Source organism: Hypanus sabinus, chromosome 18, assembly GCF_030144855.1.
Source record: "Hypanus sabinus isolate sHypSab1 chromosome 18, sHypSab1.hap1, whole genome shotgun sequence".
In the NCBI taxonomy this organism is placed as follows: domain Eukaryota; kingdom Metazoa; phylum Chordata; class Chondrichthyes; order Myliobatiformes; family Dasyatidae; genus Hypanus; species Hypanus sabinus.
The window spans coordinates 76,612,834-76,634,042 of NC_082723.1; the positions used below are offsets into that span (position 1 = coordinate 76,612,834).

Genomic DNA, 21,209 nt, shown 5'->3' on the forward strand with positions numbered 1-21,209 from the left:
AGAACTTTGCTATCTTTGCACATTTACATCACAACTTTAACCCTTTCTGTCTTTCTTGAAGGCACGTTACAACTTTATCCGCAGCATGGCTGCTTACAGCCTCCTCCTCTTCCTGCTGCAGATCAAAGACCGGCACAATGGGAACATCATGCTAGACCGAAAAGGTCACCTCATCCACATAGGTCAGTGCTGATCCTGAAAGAACATCACATGAGTCTCTTCAGCATCCAAAGCTGACTCAGGGGTTCCCAGTGCAGATGGTAGACATTGTTGTTAGTGTTCATCATCCATCACTTTCCATTACAAAGTCTTCAGTCTGCCAGTCTGTTTTTAAGGGCATTTAAAATCAAATGTTTGGGCTGTGATATATGGCTGAATAGAGGTGGCACGGTTAGTAGCGGTTAACGTAACACTATTACAGCGCCAGCCATCCGGGTTCATTTCCCACTGCTGTCTGTAAAGAGTTTGTACGTTCTGCCCGTGACAGTGTGGGTTTTTTTCCCACGGTCTAAAGTTATATGTGTAGTAAGCTGTGTACCTGTTATGTTTGTGCCGGAGGAAGACAATGAGAGGTGACTTGTCTGAGAGATGTAGATAGAGTGAACAGTGTGAAAATGACTACTGCAAGAGGGCATAATTTTATGGTAACACACACAAAATGCTCTTGTTCAGGAACATTGACAGTTTATTAATTTCTGCAGATGCTGCCCAACCGGCTGAGTTCTCCGTCATTTAGATGTTCAGCCTCTGCAGACTTCCTCGTGGTTCTAATTTTATAGAGATTGGAGGAAAGTATAGGAGGGATATCAGGGGTAGGTTGTTTATCCAGAGGGTGCTGGGTACATGGAACACGCTGTCAGGAGTGGTGGTAAAGGCTTAAGTTAGGGATATTTAAGAGACTCTTAGGTAGGCACATGAATGAAAGATAAATGGAGGGCTGTGTAGGAGGGAAGGGTTAGATTAATTATGGTTTAAAAAGTCAGCACAACATCGTGAAAGAACAGTAATGTTCTAAGTTGATGTTGGAGTGTTAGAAGAAGCTCCGTCTGGTCACCAAACCAAGTGTTCCAGGGCATTGCCTCTTAGTGATGTTGGGAAGGTGGGGTAGTTGTAATCTGTCCTGGTTCAAGCCTCGATATCCCCAACAACACTGACAAACTGGCCAGTGAATTTCATGGAGAATTTTCACTGGGCTCCAGTTAAATCTTATGGGTGTACATAAGATGACATTACCTCCACTGGAATGGGTGGGGTTGTGCAGTGGCTGATGGGGAAGTATAGTTTACATCAGATGAACATTCTCTGGCCTTATGGAATTAGCTCTGTAGTAAAGGGAATCAGAGTCAGGGTTAGTATCACCGGCATATGTTGTGTGATTTGTTCACTTAACAGCAGCAGTTAACTGCAATCCTTGCTGACGAACACCATCTTTTTGTGGCATTGCTCCTGGAAGATGTCCTGAATACTACGGAGGCTACTGCCCATGTTGGAGCTGACTGAGTTTACAATTCTCTGAAGCTTATTTTGATCCTGTGCAGTCGCCCCACTCCCTCAATCAGTGATACAGCCAGTTAGAATGCTCTTTACATCTGTAGAAATTCTCAAGTGTTGTGAGAACACTCCTTTGTTCAATCTGAGTAATTCTCAGATACTGAATAGTTAACAAAATCCACTGCCCTCTTTGGACACCTGACTAATCCAAGCCCTGTGCATTACAGATTTTGGTTTCATGTTTGAGAGCTCACCAGGGGGCAACCTTGGCTGGGAACCTGACATCAAGCTTACCGACGAAATGGTGATGATTATGGGTGGAAAGATGGAAGCTACGCCCTTCAAGTGGTTCATGGAGATGTGCGTTAAGGGATACTTGGCAGTCAGGTGAGAAACCTTCAAACCAATGTGATAAAGTAACAAAACTAGGCTTAATAAGTGTCCTTTGTAACTTACTGAGTCACTGGGAATTTCTTTACTAAGGGTATATTCTGAATGTGGCACTCTGTATCAGGTGGTTGAGGCAACCAGTGTAGTTGGTTATGGGGAACTTGGATAAGCACCTGGGAAGGAAAGGTATAGAGCTACACATGACAATGCAAAGGTCTTAGGCACATAGATATAGCTCGGGTGCCTAAGACATTTACACAGTCCTGTATTTGTCAACGTAGAGTGAAGAGCGAGTTTGTAAATCTGGCAAGAGCTAAGAATGTTCTGAATGGTGAAGGTGGAACACTGTGTAAGGAGAGTGGGACAGGTGGCAGAAGGGTGCCAGAGGTGGTGGCGCAGGTGCAGACACACCCAGCCCAGAGACACCAGGCAAGGCTATCTGATTTCAAACCACCGATTTATAGATCATTACAGAATGTCTCTCAGGAGCTTCCCCTTTTCCCAACCATGATTCCCCTCTCCCTGCCCCCTTCCCACTCTCAGTCCACAATAGAGACCCATATCAGAATCAGGTTTATCATTGTCCATCTATGCTATGAAATTTGTTTTTATTTGCAGCTGCAGGAGCTATACAGTGCAATATATAAATTTACTACAGGACTGTGCGAAAGACTTAGATATCCTAGCTATATATATGTGCCTAAAACATTTGCACAGTACTGTAAGTGAACGTGTTTTATATTCCACTTGAGGAATAGAGAATATAAGCACCAAACTACAATAAACTGTGGACATAGCCCAGTCCATTACAGGAAAAATTCTCCCCACCATTGAGCTCATTTACTAGGTGTGCTGCCCGAAGAAAATAGCATCTATCATCAAGGACCCCACCATCTAAGCCACTCTGTCCTTCTCACTGCTGCCATCAAGTCAAGGAGGTGGTGCAGGAGCCTTAGTTCTTACAGCAAGGGTGTGATGTTAAGGAAGTATTAAAGTTTATTCCCCTCTGTAGGTGCTGATTGAATTGCTGAGTTCCTCCAGCATTTGTGCATTTAGCTCGTTATATACGTTACAGACAAATTTAATTAGAAAATGGACCATGGAACTTTGTCAGGGAGTGGAGATGATTATTTCATTGCTTGGTGTTCACACTTTGAACCATTTGGAGCCTCAGGTAATCGTTAACATTCCTACACTTCAGGCCTTACATGGATGCAGTGGTGTCACTCGTTACACTCATGTTGGATACGGGACTTCCCTGTTTCCGGGGCCAGACCATCAAACTTCTTAAGTAAGTGCATAGACTTATGATGTGATTAGATCTTGTCAGATCTTGGAAATTGCAGGTATCATTCTTTCAGTTAATGCGCTGTAAACCCTGCAGAATTCTAATCAACTTGCAATAAGTCTATTATGATTTAACTTGTTTACTGTGTGTTATGCCGCTGGTGTTTAGGGCAACAATGAAGGTACTCCATCTCTGTGTTGTCCAGGTCTTCCATTGTCATGCCAGCAGCTTCCTCTTGGTTTTCGCTACTGTCAATCATGCAAGTCCCGGATGGAGACTCAGGAATACCATCACACTCAGATATAGAAGGATTCTTCATTGCTGTTTCTGTAACAATTTTGTTTTACCAGTCAGGGTTGTTAGCTCTGAGCTAAACCCCTGAACCTGGAGGACCCGTAGTCCAGCCTCTACCCTTTGACCTGTTTGGCAAGGGTGACTCTACAAAGAGTCAAAGCATAAAGCCCTGACTCCAGCCAGCAGAGTTCTCTGGGTCATTGAGGCACACAAGCCTCCAAACCACAACAAGGTTTTGGCCCTATTGGAGGTGTAATTTAACATGTTGGTGTAATTTGAAATGACCACAGAGACAGGGGAAAGTATAGGGGGATGTCAGAAGCAGGATATTTTACACAGTTGTGAGTGTGTGGAATGCTCTGCCAGGGGAGGTGGGAGAGGCAGATACATTAAGGACATTTAAGGAACTTTTAGATAGACACATGGATGATAGAAAGATGGAGGGCTATGTATGAGGGAAAGGTTAGATTGATCTTAGAGTAGGTTATAAAGTTGGCACAACATCATGGGCTGAAAGACCTGTGCAGTGCCGCTCTGTACTCTTCAGCTGCCTAGAATCGGGATTTCAGGTTTTTCTAACACATCTGGTAGGGAGAAGATACATCTCTGCCAAAGGAGGTGTAAGGTGCTCACCTGCAGACCCTTGGGCAAGGCGTAGCAACTGTTTAGCCCCAGATCAGGGTCACGTGAACCCATGAGAGCAGATGGTGGATGGTCGTATGAGCAGCTGGTGCAGATCACACGTCCTGGTTATGCGACCAGCGACACCAGGCAGACAATCTCTGAACAGTATTGATAATGGCTGGGTTCACCTGTCTTGTAAAGACACTGCCCAGAAGAAGACAAACACTTCTGTAGAATTTGACAAGAACAATCATGGAAAGACCATGATTACCGACATCATACGACACGGCACATAATGATGATGATGTTTTTCAGACAAAGATTCAATCCCAACGTGAGTGAGAGAGAGGCAGCAAACTTCATCATCAAGGTTATACAGAACTGCTTCCTAAGCAACAGGTTGGTGAATTACTTACAACATACAGAAAATGCTGGAGGAACTGAGCAGGCCAGGCAGCATCTAGAAAAAGAGTACAGTTGATGTTTCAGGCGGAAACCCACTCTTACTGGCGGATGGAGCATAGGTGCTCAGCAAAGTGGTCTCCCAGTCTACATCGGGACTCACCGATATACAGGAGGCCACACCAGGAGCACCAAATACAGTATATGACCCCAGCAGACTCTAGGTGAAGTGTTGCCTCACCTAGGACAGCTTGTGGCCCTTAATGGTAGTGAGGTGTAGGGGCAGGTGTAGCACTTGTTCCGCTTGCAAGGATAAGTGCCAGGAGGGAGAGAAGTGGGGAGGGATGAATGGACAAGGGAGTCGAGTAGGGAGCAATTCCTGTGGAAAGCAGAAAGTGGGGGGAGGGAAAGATGTGCTTGGTGATGGGATCCCATTGGAGGTGGCGGAAGTTTCAGAGAATTATGTGTTGGACGTGGAGGCTGGTGGGGTGGTAGGTGAGGACAAGAGGGAACCATTTTCCCTGGTAGGGTGGCATGAGGATGTAGTAAGAGCAGACGTGCGTGAAATGGAAGAGATGCATTTGAGGGCAGCATTGATGGTGGAGAAAGCGAAACCCCTTTCTTTGAAAAGGAGGACATGTCCTTTGTTCTGGAATGAAAAGCGTCATCCTGAAAGCAGATGCAGCGGAGACGGAGGAATTGAGAGAAGGGGTTGGCTTTTTTACAAGTAACAGTGTCGGACGAGGGACAAGTTGTTGTGTGAGTCTGTGGGTTTGTAATAGACATCAGTGGATAAGCTGTCTCTGGAGATAGAGACAGTGAGATCGAGAAAGTGGACATAGGTGTCAGAAATGGACAAGGTGAATTTGAGGGCAGGGTGGAAGTTGGAGGCAAAGTGGATGAAGTTGACAATTTGAGCATGGATACAGGAAGCAGCACCAATGCAGTCGTCGATGTAGCATAGGAAAAGTGCAGGACAGTCACCAGTGTAGGCTTGGAACATAGATTGTTCCATGTAGCTGACAAACAGGCATGCATAGCTGGGACCCATGCAAGTGCCCATAGCTACCCCTTCTGTTTGTAGGAAGTGGGAGGAGCCAAAAGAGAAATTATTTAGAGTGTGGACAAGTTTCACTAGGAACAAATGTGATACCTCCTCCCTCACTACCATTCAGGTCCTTAAATAGTCCTTCCAGGTGAGGCAACACTTCACTTGTGAATCTGTTAGGGTCATATAATGTGTTCGATACTCCCAGTGTGGCCTCCTGTATATCAGTGAGATCCAATGTAGATTGGGAGACTGCTTCACCGAGTAAAAGTGGGATCTCTCAGTGGCCACCTTCTATAATTCCACTTCCCATTCCCATTCCAATATGTCCATCCATAGTCTCCTCCATTGTCATGATGCGGCCATACTTAGGTTGGGGGAACAACACCTTATATTCCGTTTGGGTAGCCTTCAACAAATTTCCAGTAATGCCCCCCCCCCCCACCTACCCTCCTTCACCATTTCCCTTTTTCCCTCTCTCACCTTATCTCCTTGCCTGCCCATTGCCTCCCTCTGTTGCTCCTCCCCTTTTCTTTATTCTATGGCCTTCTGTCTCTTTCACTAATCAATTTACCAGCTCTTTACTTCATCCCTCCCCCTCCAGGTCTCACCTATCACCTGGTGGTTCTCTCTCCCCTCCCCCCCACCTTTTAAATCTACTCCTCAGCTTTTTTTCTCCAGTCCTGCCAAAAGGTTTTGGCCCAAAATGTCAACTGTTCTCTTTTTTCAGTAGATGCTGCCTGGCCTGCTGAGTTCCTCCAGCGTTTTGTATGTGTTGCTTAAATTACCAACATCTGCAGATCTTCACTTGTTGGTGAATCACTGTCTTCTTTTCATTGATTCTCTTCTTTCCTCTGGTGGAGCTACATTTAATGCAGCTGAGAAGGGGAGGATTCACATTATGTCCCGTTCTGTGGGAGTACTTTCCTTGAAACGTCAAAATCTTGGTATCAAATGGTGCAATTTAATATCAGAAAATGTATACAGACACAACCTGAAATTCTGATTCTTCACAGACATCCATAAAACAAAACAAAACCCAAAGAATAGAAACATCAGAACCCCCAAAGCCCCTCCTCCCCCTCCCATGCACAAGCAGCAGAAACATTGACCCTCCCTCCCTACTCTCCCCCCCCCCACCCATTATGACAGCAGGAGCACCAACTCCCCAGAATTACATCACATCTTTGTTTGTGAAGGAAGTTGGGGAGATGATGGGATATTCATAAATCTTACAAAATCAAAAAATACCACAAAAAGTGATGGATACAGCCCCGTCCACCATGGGTAAAGCCTTCCCCACTATTGAGCACATCCGGCTGTTGCGGCAAAGCAGCTTCCGTCATCAGGTGCCCCCACCACCCAGGACGTGTTCCTTGCTCCTGGCATCAGGGTTCACACCACCAAGTTTAGGAACAGTTACCACCCCTCAACCATCAGGCTTCTGAACCAAAGGGGATAATTTCACTCAACTTCACTTGCCCCATCATTGAAATGTTCTTACAACCTATGGACTCGCCTTCAATGACTCTTATCTCATGTTCTCAATATTTATTGCTTGTTTATTATTATTATTATCTCTTTCTGTCTTCTGCACTCTGGTTGAACACACTATTTGAGCAGTCTTTCACTGATGTATATGGTAACATATATGTACTTCGATAATAAAAGTTACTTTGAACTTTAATAAGAAGTATAATGCTCAAAATAATCAAGCCATGTTATTACTTGTCAGGAGTAAAACGTATGACTGGATCCAGTACTATCAGAACCAGATCCCGTACTGATGGAGGGCATTGGACCGACCTGTTGTCTTCTCAAAGTGTGATTGTGCGATATCACTGCTGTATCCCTCTTGCAATTTTTCTTTTAATCAATTTGTGTTAGCCACATTCAACGACTGTACTTTAAAACTAGTTCTGGGACCTCACAACAATCACTTCTATAAAAACGTTCTTCAATCACACTATGATTATAGAGCATAGAATGTTTATCAAATCATTGTAGAAGCATTGATTGCACTATTTGTTGTCTGTAATGCTGAGGAGATGAGTATAAATATCAAAGATGTATGTGGAGATACTATTTTTCTGTAGAGTATGTAAATGTAATACAGATGAGTTCAATCTATGATGTCAATAAAGCAATGGAATTAGTTTGGTGTTGGAAGCTGTCAGCTGTTTTTAATTCCTGATGAAGGGTCTCTGCCCAAAACATCAACTAAACATACAGTACTGTGCAAAGGTACTTTGAACTTATACATAGAAGTCATGTTCTTTTTGTAAATTTAGTGCAAATTACTGAAAAGCAATAATGAGACTTCATTACCATGTGCATATTCAACACTTTCTGCTTTTAAAGTTCAAAATAAACTTATTTTTGAAGTATGTACAGTTCTGTGCAAAAGTATTTGGCATATATATAGAGAGCTAGGGAGCCTTAGACTGTTGCATAGTACTGTAGCAATTTTATGTATTGCTCTGCACTGCAGCCCCAAAAAAAACAAATTTAATGACATATGTGAGTGATGATAGATCTGATGCTGATATGGGTCTCTATTGTAGGAAGGGGGCAGGGAGAGGGGAATCATGGTTGGGAAAAGGGGAAGGGAGAGGGGAGGGAGTAGGAAGCACCAGAGAGACATTCTGTAATGATCATAAACCAATTGTTTGGAATCAACTGACCTTGCCTGGTGTCTCAGGACTAGGCGTATCTGCACCTGTGCCCTAAGAGACCTAGGCATAAGACTTCCCCCTTCATCTGCCCCTAGCACTTCTTCTCTCCCATGGCAGTCCACCCTCGCCATTTCCAACATCCATTGCTCTCGCCAAATTTGCAAACTTGCTCTGCGCTGCACATTGACAAATGCAGTACTGAGCAAAAGGCATCCTATGTGCCAAAGACTTTTGCACAGTACAGTAGAACATAGAGCAGACCCTTTGGTCCACAATGTTGTGCCGAGCCAGATAGATTAGTGATCAAATGGCCAACCAACCTAATCTGTTGTGCCTACACAATGTCCATCAATATCTTTCTATTTTCCTCATATTCATGTCCCTATCAAAAACTCTCTTAAAAGTCCCCAATGTATCTGCCTCTACCACCACTCCATGCAACATGTTCCAGGCACCCATCACTCTCTGTTTAAAAAAAAATTCCCCTCACTTCTTCTCTGAACTTCCCCTTCTCATTTTCAATGCATGCCCTCTAGTTTTAGACATTCCAACCCGAGGAACAAGCTGCTCCCTATCTACTCATCTATGTCTCTCATAATCTTATAAATGTCTATCAAATTTCCCCTCAATCTCTCATAATAGCACGTACCCACTAAACCAGGCAACATCCCAGTTAATCTCTTCTACACCCTCTTCGAAGCTTCAATATCCTTCCTATAATGGGGCAACCAGAATGGTAGGCAATACCCAGATGCAGCCTAACTAGAGTTTTATTAGGCTACAACATAACTTTCTGGCTTTTGAACTTAATGCTTCAAATATTAAGGTAAGGATGCCATATGCTTTCTTAACCACCCTATCAAACTGTGGATCATCTTTCAAGGAGCTGTGAACTTGGACTCCTCGGTCACTCTGCTCATCAGCACTATTAATGGTCTGCCCTGAACAGTGTACTGTCTTTACGTTTGCTCTGCCAAGGTGCATTACTGAACATTGGCCAGGTTAAACTCCATCTGCCTTCTGTCTGCCCATATCTGTGTATTGTAGTTTCCTGAAAAGATCAGTGCAACAGAATTCAGCAAAAGAAATCAGCTAATCACAGAAAAAAAAATTGCCTGGGTGCAAAATTAATTTGTTATCCCTAACTTTAGGGACAGGAGTTAGTGGCATATGTGGTGGTGGTTCCCAGTGGTATCCGATGATGACAGGAATCTTTTGTGGGAGAGCTTTTAAAGTGGAAAAGCAGTTGTATTGGGGCAGTTCCACTCTCTCAACCTCAGAAGTTCGGGTCCAGTGGTACGAACAAGCGTCACAAGCTGGGATCTTCCTTGGTTGTAGTGGATGACCATGACACCTTCTGTGTCTTGTCATGCCCTTCATGCTCCACGGAGCATTGCAGTATCACTTTTCCAGCTGTTGGATTTCACAGTTGATCTCATCCACCCAGTCCATCGGAGCTGACTTTGTAAGCTTTGCTGACTTGGAGGGAGAATTGTAGAGATAAATGAAGCTGAGAAAGGCTACAAAAGCCTTTTCTGAAGACCTGAGTGTTCATCAGTCCACAATAAGGGAAATTGTCTACAAATAGAGAAACTTCAGTACTGTTGCTACTGTCCCAAGGAGTGGGTGAGCTGCAAAGATCGCACCAAGAGCGCAACATGCAATGCTGAAGGAGGTGTAAAAGAACCCAAGAGTCACAGCAAAAGGCTTGCAGAAATCTCTGGAACTTGCTAAGTTTTCTGTTCATGTGTCCGCTATGAGAAAAACACTGAACAAGAATGGTGTTCATGGAAGGATACCACAAAGGAAGCCATTGTCTCTACACAAAAACATTGCTACTTGTCTCTAGTTTGCAAAAGACTAGCTGAATGCTTCACAACAATTCTGGGACAATGTTCTGTGGGCAGATGAGACAAAAGTTGAACTTTTTGGCAGTAATACACTATTTGGAGGTAAAAGGGCACTGCACACTAATGCCAACACCTCATCCCCACCATGGTGGAAGGAGCATCATGGTTTGGAGCTACTTTGCTGCCTCAGGACCTGGACAGCTTGCAATCGTTAGGCAACAATGAATGTTTTACAGAAGAATGTCAGGGTTGCAGTCTGTCGCCTGAAGCTTAATAGAAGCAGGATGATGCAACAATGATCCAATCCAAAACTCAAGAGTAAATCAACAACAGAATGGTTAAAAAGAAGAAAATTTGTGTTTTGGAATGGCCAAGATTCCAAATCTTCCAAACAGACTCCAGAACTTAACCCAATTGAGATGCTGTTCATGCAAGGTATCCCAGAAATATTGATGAACTGAAACAATTTTGTATGGTCTAAAATTCCTCCTCGCTGTTGTACAAAGTCTGATCAGCAGCTACAGGAAACATTTGGTGGAGGTTGCACCAGGGCAGGAATGGATTCTCCATATTCCTGGATTTCAGTGTTTCAAAAGGGGTGGGGGGGAAGGGAGGAGGGGTAGCATTACTGGTCAGGCATATTATTACAGCTGCAGAAAGGGTGGGTAATGTAGCAGGATCCTCTTTTGAGTCAGTATAGGTGGAAGTCAAGAACAGGAAGGGAGCAATTACACGACTGGGGGTATTCTATAGGCCCCCTGGTAGCAGCAGAGATATCAAGGAGCAGATTTTGGAAAGGTGCAAAAATAACAGGGTGATTATCATGGGTGACTTTAACTTCCCTAATATTGATTGGCACTTGATTAGTTCCAAGGGTTTAGATGTGGCAGAGTTTGTTAAGTGTGTCCAGGATGGATTCCTGTCACAGTATGTTGACAGGCCAACTAGGGGGAATGCCATGCTAGATCTAGTATTAGGTAACAGATCAGGTCAGGTCACAGATCTGACAGTGGGTGAGCATCTGGGGGACAGTGATCACCGTTCTGGCCTTTAGCATTATCATGGAAAAGGATAGAATCAGAGAGGACAGGAAAATTTTTAATTGGGGAAGGGCAAATTATGAGGCTATAAGGCTAGAGCTTGCAGGTGTGAATTGGGATGATGTTTTTGCAGGGAAATGTACTATGGACAAGTGGACGATGTTTAAGGATTTTTTGCAGGATGTTAGGGATAAATTTGTCCTGGTGAGGAAGATAAAGAATGGTAGGGTGATGGAACCATGGGTGATGAGTGAAGTGGAAAATCTAGTCAGGTGGAAGAAGGCAGCATACATGAGGTTTAGGAAGCAAAGATCAAATGGGTCTATTGAGGAATATAGGGTAGCAAAAAAGGAGCTTAAGGGGCTGAGAAGAGCAAGAAGGGGGCATGAGAAGGCCTTGGCGAGTAGGGTAAAGGAAAACCCCAAGGCATTCTACAATTATGTGAAGAACAAAAGGATGACAGGAGTGAAGGTAGGACCGATTAGAGATAAAAGTGGGAAGATGTGCCTGGAGGCTGTGGAAGTGAGCGAGGTTCCCAATGAATACTTCTCTTCAGTATTCACCACTGAGAGGGAACTTGATGACGGTGAGGACAATATGAGTGAGGTTGATGTTCTGGAGCTTGTTGATATTAAGGGAGAGGAGGCGTTGGAGTTGTTAATATACATTAGGATGGATAAGTCCCCAGGGCCTAATGGAATATTCCTCAGCCTGCTCCACGAGGCGAGGGAAGAGATTGCTGAACCTCTAGCTAGGATCGTTATGTCCTCGTTGTCCACGGGAATGGTACCGGAGGATTGGAGGGAGGCGAATGTTGTCCCCCTGTTCGAGAAAGGTAGTAGGGATAATCCAGGTAATTATAGACCAGTGAGCCTTACGTCTGTGGTGGGAAAGCTGTAGGAAAAGATTCTTAGAGATAGGATCTATGGGCATTTAGAGAATCTGGGCTGATCAGGAACAGCATGGCTTTGTGAAGGGCAGATCGTGCCTAACAAGCCTAATAGAGTTCTTTGAGGAGGTGACTAGGCATATAGATGAGGGTAGTGCAGTGGATGTGAACTACATGGATTTTAGTAAGGCATTTGACAAGATTCCACACGGTAGGCTTATTCAGAAACTCAGAAGGCATGGGATCCAGGGAAGTTTGGCCAGGTGGATTCAGAATTGGCTTGCCTGCAGAAGGCAGAGGGTTGTGGTGGAGGGAGTACATTCAGATTGGAGGGTTGTGACTAGTGGTGTCCCACAAGGATTGGCTCTGGGACCTCTACTTTTCGTGATTTTTATTAACAACTTGGATGTGGGGGTAGAAGGGTGGGTTGGCAAGTTTGCAGATGACACAAAGGTTGGTGGTGTTATAGAGAGTATTGCAGAGAGACATTGATAGGATGCAGAAGTGGGCTGAGAAGTGGCAGATGGAGTTCAACCCAGAGAAGTGTGAGTTGGTACACTTTGAAAGGACTAACTCCAAGGCAGATTTCAAAGTAAATGGCAGGATACTTGGTAGTGTGGAGGAGCAGAGGGATCTGGGGGTACATGTCTGCAGATCCTTGAAAGTTGCCTCACAGGTAGATAGGGTAGTTAAGAAAGCTTATGGGGTGTAAGCTTTCATAAGTTGAGGGATAGAGTTTAAGAGTCGCGGGGTAATGATGCAGCTCTATAAAACTCTAGTTAGGCCACACTTGGAGTACCGTGTCCAGTTCTGGTCACCTCACTATAGGAAGGATATGGAAGCATTGGAAAGGGTACAGAGGAGATTTACCAGGATGGTGTCTGGTTTAGAGAGTATGGATTATGATCAGAGATTAAGGGAGCTAGGGCTTTACTCTTTAGAGAAAAGAAGGATGAGAGGAGACATGATAGAGGTGTACAAGATATTAAAAGGAATAGATAGAGTGGACAGCCAGTGCATCTTCCCCAGGGCACCATTGCTCAATACAAGAGGACATGGCTTTAAGGTAAGGGGAGGGAAATTCAAGGGCGATATTAGAAGAAGGTTTTTCACTCAGTGAGTGGTTGGTGCGTGGAATGCACTGCCTGAGTCGGTGGTGGAGGCAGATACACTAGTGAAGTTTAAGAGACTACTAGACAGGTATATGGAAGAATTTAAGGTGAGGGGTTATATGGGAGGTTATACGGTTTGAGGGTCGGCACAACATTGTGGGCCAAAGGACCTGTAATGTGCTGTACTATTCTATGTTATTGCTGCTGAAGGAGGTTCTACCAGTTCAAGAGTTCACATGCTTTTTCCAGCCTGGAATGAATGATTCAACAATGTGCTTAATAAAGACCTAAAAAGTACAATTGTTTGTGTTTTATTCGTTTAGGCAGATTGTGTTTGTCTATTATTGTGACTTAAATGAAGATCAGACTACATTTTATGAGTAACTGATGCAGAAAACCAGGTAATTGCAAAGGGTTCACAACTTTCTTGCAACTGTACATGGCACATAGGGAAATTTAAGGAACTCTTAGTCGCGTGTATGATTGAAAAGTGAAGGACGATGAAGGAGGGAAAGGTTAGATTGTTCTGAGAGTAGATTAAAAGGTTGACACAAATTCATAGGCCAAAGGGTCTGTATTGTGCTGTAATATTCTCTGTTCTGTGTCTAACTCTGACTAATAGCAAGCCACACAAGTAGTCCATTAATACTGCCTCATGGCATGTTGGCCTTCATAACAAGGGAAATTGAGTATAGGAGTGAAGAGGTCCTTCTGCAGTTGTACAGGGCCCTGGTGAGACCACACCTGAGTATTGTGTTCAGTTTTGGTCTCCAAATTTGAGGAAGGACATTCTTGCTACTGAGGGAGTGCAGCGTAGGTTCACAAGGTTGATTCCCGGGATAGCTGAACTGTCATATGTTGAAAGATTGGAGTGACTGGGCTTGTATACACTGGAACTTAAAAGGATGAGAGGGGATCTGATTGAAACATATAAGATTATTAAGTGATTGGATGCGCTAGAGGCAGGAAACATGTTCCCGATGTTGGGGAAGTCCAGAACCAGAGGCCACAGTTTCAGAATAAGGGGTTGGCCATTTAGAACGGAGTTGAGGAAAAACTTTTTCACCCAGAGAGTTGTGGATCTATGGAATACTCTGCCTCAGAAGGCAGTGGAGGCCAATTCTCTGGATGCTTTCAAGAAAGAGTTAAACTGAGCTCTTAAAGATAGTGGAGTCAAGGGATTTGGGGAGAAGGCAGGAATGGGGTACTGATTGTGGATGATCAGCCATGATCACATTGAATGGTGGTGCTGGCTCGAAGGGCCAAATGTCTTACTCCTGCAGCTATTGTCTATTATTTCTGGTAGTTGCGCTATTTATATCTTGTAATTTATCATAACTTTATGAATTTATACTGCTGCCACAGAACAACAGATTTCACATCATGTAGGTGTGTGATTATAAATCTGATTCTGATGCACAACACCCCCAAAGTAGAGCTGAGTCTCCTCCCTCACATCCATTCAGGGCCCCAAACACAGCCCTTCCAGGTGAGGCAACGCTTCACCTGCAAATTTGTTTTGGTTGTCTATTGTGTCCAGTGTTCCCAATGCAGCATCCTCCTCATTGATGAGACCCATCGTAAATTGGGGGACTGCTTTGTCAAACATCTCTGCTCCATCCGGCAAAAGCAGAACTTCCCAGTAACCAAACATTTCTATTCCCATTCGCATTGCTATTCTGACATGTCTCCCATTCCCATTCTGCCATGCCTGTACATGACTTCCTGTTGTGCCACAATGAGTCCTGGATAGCCTCCAACCTGATGGCAAGAGTATTGATTTCTCCTGCTGGTAAAAACAAATCCCCTCAGCTTCTCCTCTTCTGTTCCCCACTCTGGCCTCTTACCTCTTCTCACCTGCCCCTAGGTTTTTTCTTTCTCCTATGGTCCACTCTCCTCTCCTATCAGATTCCATCTTTTCCAGCCCTTTACATCCAGACTCCCGGATTTTAGCAAGGCATTTAATAAGGAACCCCATGCAAGACTTACTGAGAAAGTAAGGAGGCATGGGATCCAAGGGAACGTTGCTTTTGGATCTAGAACTGGCTTGCTCAGAGCGGATGCAGATGGGTCATATTCTGCATGGAGGTCGGTGCCTCAGAGATCTGTTCTGGGACCCCTTCTCTTCGTGATTTTAATAAATGAGCTGGTGAGGAAGTGGAGGGATGGGTTAGTAAATTTGCTGTTGACACAAAGGTTGGAGGTGTTGTGGATAGTGTGGAGGGCTGTCAGAGGTTACAGCGGGACATTGATAGGATGCAAAACTGGGCTGAGAGTAGCAGATAGAGTTCAACCCAGACAGGTTTGAGGTGGTTCATTTTGGTAGGTTAAATATGATGGCAGAATGTAGCATTAATGTTAAGACTCTTGGCAGCGTGGAGGATCAGAGTGATCTTGCGGTCTGAGTCCATTGGACACTCAAAGCTGCTACACCGGTTGACTCTGTGGTTAAGAAAGCATACAGTGCATTGGCCTTCATCAATCATGGGATTGAGTTTAGGAGCCGAGAGGTAATGTTGCAACTATATAGGACCATGGTCAGACCCCACTTGGAGTATTGTGCTCAGTTCTGGTCGCCTCACTACAGGAAGGATGTGGAAACCATAGAAAGGGTGCAGAGGAGATTTACAAGAGTTTGCCTTATGGGAATAGATTGAGTGAACACGGCCTTTTCATCTTGGAGTGACTGAGGATGAGTGGTGACCTGATAGAGGTGTATAAGAGGATGAGAGGCATTGATTATGTGGATAATCAGAGGCTTTTCCCCAGGACTGAAATGGCTAGCATGAGAGGGCATAGTTTTAAGGTGCTTGGAAGTAGGTACAGAGGAGATGTCAGGGGTTAGTTTTTTTACCAGAGAGTGGTGAGTGCGTGGAATGAACTGCCAGAGGTGGAAACAATAGATTCCCTTAAGAGACTCCTGGATGGCTACAAGGAGCTTGGAAAAATAGAGGGCTATGGGTAAAGCCTAGGTAGTTCTAAGGTAGGGACATGTTCAGCACAGCTTTGTGGGCTGAAGGGCCTGTATTGTGCTGTAGGTTTTCTATGTTTCTATGTTACCTCTCCCACCCCCTGGCTTCACCTATCACCTTCCAGCTGGTCTCCTTCCCCTCTCCCCCTTCCTGCCATCTTCCCACTTCCTTCTCAGTCTTAAGGAAGGGTTTCGGCACAAAATGTCGACTGTTTATTCATTTCCATAGATGCTGCCTGGCCTGCTGAGTTCCTCCAGCATTTTGTGTGTGTTGCTCTGAATTTCCAACATCTGCAGAATCTTTCATGTTTCCTATTTAATGGTGTTTATTTTTAAAAAATATGGCTGATGATACTATTCCTGTTAGACAGGATCAGGAGACATAATTACTTTGGTCTCGTTCTCTCTAATGGGGCATGTTTCCCTTGTGCAATGCCTCAGCACTGGGGCCCATTGTCCTAATTATGAGCCTTGTTCGAGTAATATAAATCACCTTGCTTCTTGCAATAACTGTCAATAAGGCCTCTGTCAGGCTTCAGAAACCTCAAGTCCATCGTTAAGGATCCAGGCACACCTTATATTTATTAGAACTGGTTTTTCCTGATGCTTTGAAGCATGATAGTTCTAATAGTTTCAAAATACATTTATTGTTAAAGTATGTATAAATTACACAATACAGAACAATACAGGCTATTCAGTCTACAGTTTTGTGCCAAGCAAGCTAAATCAAAAATACCAGAAATACTAATCCTTCCAGTTGCCACCATGTCCATATCCCTCCACCTTCCTCACATCCATGCGTCTATCTAAACATCTTTTAAAAGCCTCTATTGTATTTCCTTCTACCACCATTTCAGGCATCCACCCTCTCTGAGTAAAAAACTTACCCCTCAAAACCCCTTTTAACCTACCACCTCTCACCTTCAATGCATGCCCTCTGGTATTAGACACTATCTATGCCTCTCATAATCTTGTAATCCTCTATCAGATCTCCCCTCAGCCTGTGGCACTCCAGAGAAAACAACCCAAGTTTATCCAGTTTCTTATGACAGCTTGTACTCTCTAAACCATGTAGCCTCCTGGTAAACTCTTCTATACCTTCTCCAAAGCCTGAACATCCTTCCTATAGTGGGGCAACCAGAACTGTACACAATATTCCAGAGGTTGTCTAACCAGAGCTTTATAAAATTGCAACATAACCTCTTAACTCAAAGCTTCAACCTTGAGATGCGTCTGTTTATAAACAGCCACAAAGCAAGAAACTTGAAATAGCCCAATTTTAAAAAGAGACCAACACCTAATGCACAGAGAGAGAAACAAAAAACACAAATCATACAAGCAATAAAAGCAAGCAACAGCATTCAGAACCAAATGACTCCATAGACCTGGAGCCGCTATAGCACTTCACCCTTCGCCCAGCCCATAACCTGTCTCAGTTCATCACACAGTGGGGTAAATCACCGTGAACCTTGCAGACCCAGCCCGGAGCCCCAGTCTCAGTTCATCACACAGTGGGGTAAATCACCGTGAACCTTGCAGACCCAGCCCGGAGCCCCAGTCTCAGTTCATCACACAGTGGGGTAAATCACCGTGAACCTTGCAGACCAGCCCGGAGCCCCCAGTCTCAGTTCATCACACAGTGGGGTAAATCACCGTGAACCTTGCAGACCCAGCCCGGAGCCCCAGTCACAGTTCATCACACAGTGGGGTAAATCACCGTGAACCTTGCAGACCCAGCCCGGAGCCCCAGTCTCAGTTCATCACACAGTGGGGTAAATCACCGTGAACCTTGCAGACCCAGCCCGGAGCCCCAGTCTCAATTCATCACACAGTGGGGTAAATCACCGTGAACCTTGCAGACCAGCCCGGAGCCCCAGTCTCAGTTCATCACACAGTGGGGTAAATCACCGTGAACCTTGCAGACCCAGCCCGGAGCCCCAGTCTCAGTTCATCACACAGTGGGGTAAATCACCGTGAACCTTGCAGAACTGAAGCCTGGAGCAGCCTCGGTGCCATGGAGAGAGGAGTAAATGTCACGGAAAAGTGAGTAGAATCGGTCCTGACACCCTGCCTCCTGCCTTATCAGTCTATGTAGGCCAACGCTTAAATCTTGAAAACACAGGGTGGTCCCAACACCAGCACCCAGGCTCTGGCTCAGCAAAATGCTCTGGGCCTACCTGTCCTCGACCTTTCCAAATCAGCTCAGCACTTAAAACTTGCAGGAGAGCACTAGATACCAGGAAATGCCTCTTTCTGAATCCCCTTGGACTAATGTTAAAGTGAATGTAATAACCCAGGAGCCCAGGAACTATAACAGGAGTGAAAGTCTAGGACAATAATCCCCATTGGGATGTCAGATTGAGAAGTGAAGCAGCCAAGATGTAATTGAAAAGCAAGTGGAACATGAGAAGCTCAGTGGCCCGTCACTGCACCTGTGCCTTCAGGCATTCTCACGCTACAGTGTTCCTGCAAGTCAGCAGTCTGTAATTCACATAACAGATTCACCGTTGGCTGATAATCAGAAACATGCACCCTGTCAGGACACATCTGTGGGGATGAGGTTGGGCTTGTTTCAAGGTCTCCTCCAGTTGACACCTGATGCATACCGCCCTTTCCAGCTAACAGATCCGCCCATACCATTGTGCCTTCGATTTCCAGTTTGAATGGCCTTTACAGGTCAATACTTGCACTCTGAGCAATCCAGTTTCCACCATTTATTTCCCTGTAATATAAGACATCACAGAAACCAGCCATCCCTCCACAAAACTGCATCTAAACTTCTCACTGCCTTAGTAAAGCAGCCAGTGTAATCAAAGAGCCCACTTACCACAGACATTTTCTCTTCTCTGCTCTCCCATCATGCAGAAGATACAAAAGGGTGGCACGGTAGTGTAGTGGTTAGCACATCGCTTTACAGTACCAGTGACCCGGGTTCAATTCCCATCGCACGGTAGTGTAGTGGTTAGAACAACGCTTTACAGTACCAGTGACCCGGGTTCAATTCCCATCGCACGGTAGTGTAGTGGTTAGAACAACGCTTTACAGTACCAGTGACCCGGGTTCAATTCCCATCACACGGTAGTGTAGTGGTTAGCACAACACTTTACACTACCAGTGACCCGGGTTCAATTCCCATCACACGGTAGTGTAGTGGTTAGCACAACGCTTTACAGTACCAGTGACCCAGGTTCAATTCCCATCACACGGTAGTGTAGTGGTTAGCACATCGCTTTACAGTACCAGTGACCCGGGTGCAATTCCCATCACACGGTAGTGTAGTGGTTAGCACAACGCTTTACAGTACCAGTGACCCGGGTTCGATTCCCATCACAGGGTAGTGTAGTGGTTAGCACAACACTTTACAGTACCAGTGACCTGGGTTCAATTCCCATCACACGGTAGTGTAGTGGTTAGCACAACGCTTTACAGTGCCAGTGACCCGGGTGCAATTCCCATCACACGGTAGTGTAGTGGTTAGAACAACACTTTACAGTACCAGTGACCCGGGTTCGATTCCCATCACACAGTAGTGTAGTGGTTAGCACAACACTTAACGATCTGGGTTCAATTCCTGACATTGACTGTAAAGAGTCTGTACTTACTTCCCATGACCTCGTGGGTTTCCTCCGCAGTTTCATCCCATGGTCTAACAACCTTATGGTTGGTAGGTTCATTAGTCAGTGTAAGTTGTCCTGTGAATAGGCTCTGGTTAAATCGAGGGATTGCTGGCGACATAGCTCGAAGGGCCAGAAAGGCCTATTCTGTGTTGTATCTGAATAAATAAGTAAATAAATAAAAGCTAGAAAACACATACTATAAACTCAAGGACTGCTTCTACCCCACCGTTATCAGAGTCTAGAATGGACCTCTTGTCTGATAAGGTATAGTCTTGGCCTTACAATCTACCTCAGCATGATCTTGCACTTTATTGTTTACGTCCACTGTACTTTTGCGTTAGCTTTTACATTTTATTCTGCATTGTTATTGCTTAGCCTTGTTCTTCCTCAATGCACTGTGTAATGATTTAATCTGTATGAACAGTGTGCAAGACAAAACTATCACTGACTCTCGGTACAGGTGACGATAATAACAAACCAGCATGGGAACAAGCCCTACCATGTTGTCCAAGTTACAGCACTGTGCAAAAGTCTTAGACACATCTATCTATCTATCTTTATATATATATGAGCAAGTTGGCAGAAGCAAAGGATGCTGGGAATGACAAGGGTGAAGTGCTGTAGGAGGGGTGTGGGACAGGTGGCAGAGTGCAGACACACCCGTCTCTGAGTCGCCAATCAAAGTCGTTTGATTCCAAACAATTAACTTATTGATCATTACAGAATGTCTCTCTGGTGCTTCCTCCTCCCTCCCCTCTCCTTTCCCCTTTTCCCAAACATGATTCCCCTCTCTTTACCCCCTTCCCACTCTCAGTCCACAATAGAGACCCATATCAGAATCAGGTTTATCATCACTCACATATGTCATGAAATTTGTTTTTTTTTGTGGAGGCAGTACAATGCAATATATAAAATTATTACAGTACAAAGTAAATGCCTTAGGCACCCTAGCTGTATATATGTGCCTAAAACTTTTTCACAGTACTGTACTTTCATTTGCCCAGATTTATCTTTTTAAAGTTTAAAACATTCCTTCCCACATTTACGTCCCAATGTCTCTTAACTATGTGGCCATAATGAGGAAGACTTTGTGGTCAAGAGTCCATCTTCTCATACTAGTGATCTGTTCAATCACTAGTATTGAACTAGTAAAAGGATGGAAGCAAATCTTGAGCCCTGGTTATATACGCTTTGGAATTTTTTAAGCCAGATTTCAGAGACAGGCATTTTGATTTGTCAGAAAATGCTTCCAATTTTTTTTGCCTGCCTTGATGAACAGAACCCAGCAGTGTGACTCAGACTCTGCTGACGGGCAAGCAGAGAAGCTGCAGGACTTGGACAGACTACGAGAATGTGCAAAACTGTACTGAGGTAGTGTTCATGAGTTCAATGTCCATTCAGAAATCGGACGGCAGAGGGGAAGAAGCTGTTCCTGAATCGTTGAGTGTGTGCCTTCAGGCTCCTGTACCTCCTCCCCGATGGTAACAATGAGAAGAGGACATGTCCTGGATGACAAGG

General features: G+C 44.6%; 1 protein-coding gene and 1 long non-coding RNA gene across 8 annotated transcripts in view; one reads left to right on the plus strand and one right to left on the minus strand.

The window, feature by feature from the left end:
• Positions 1 to 7,692, plus strand: part of pi4kab (phosphatidylinositol 4-kinase, catalytic, alpha b) — a 314,691-nt gene extending 306,999 nt beyond the window's left edge. The window contains exons 51-55 of the mRNA XM_059943702.1: positions 62 to 182; positions 1,719 to 1,878; positions 3,083 to 3,172; positions 4,403 to 4,486; positions 7,273 to 7,692. Coding sequence (XP_059799685.1) covers positions 62 to 182; positions 1,719 to 1,878; positions 3,083 to 3,172; positions 4,403 to 4,486; positions 7,273 to 7,324 — 507 coding nt within the window. The 3' untranslated portion in view covers positions 7,325 to 7,692. The remainder of the gene's footprint in view (positions 1 to 61; positions 183 to 1,718; positions 1,879 to 3,082; positions 3,173 to 4,402; positions 4,487 to 7,272) is intronic.
• Positions 1 to 21,209, minus strand: part of LOC132377440 (uncharacterized) — an 87,692-nt gene that overhangs the window by 13,259 nt on the left and 53,224 nt on the right. For all 7 annotated transcript variants that reach the window (XR_009506638.1, XR_009506639.1, XR_009506636.1 and 4 more), the window contains one exon: positions 19,677 to 19,846. This is a non-coding gene — a long non-coding RNA (uncharacterized LOC132377440). The remainder of the gene's footprint in view (positions 1 to 19,676; positions 19,847 to 21,209) is intronic.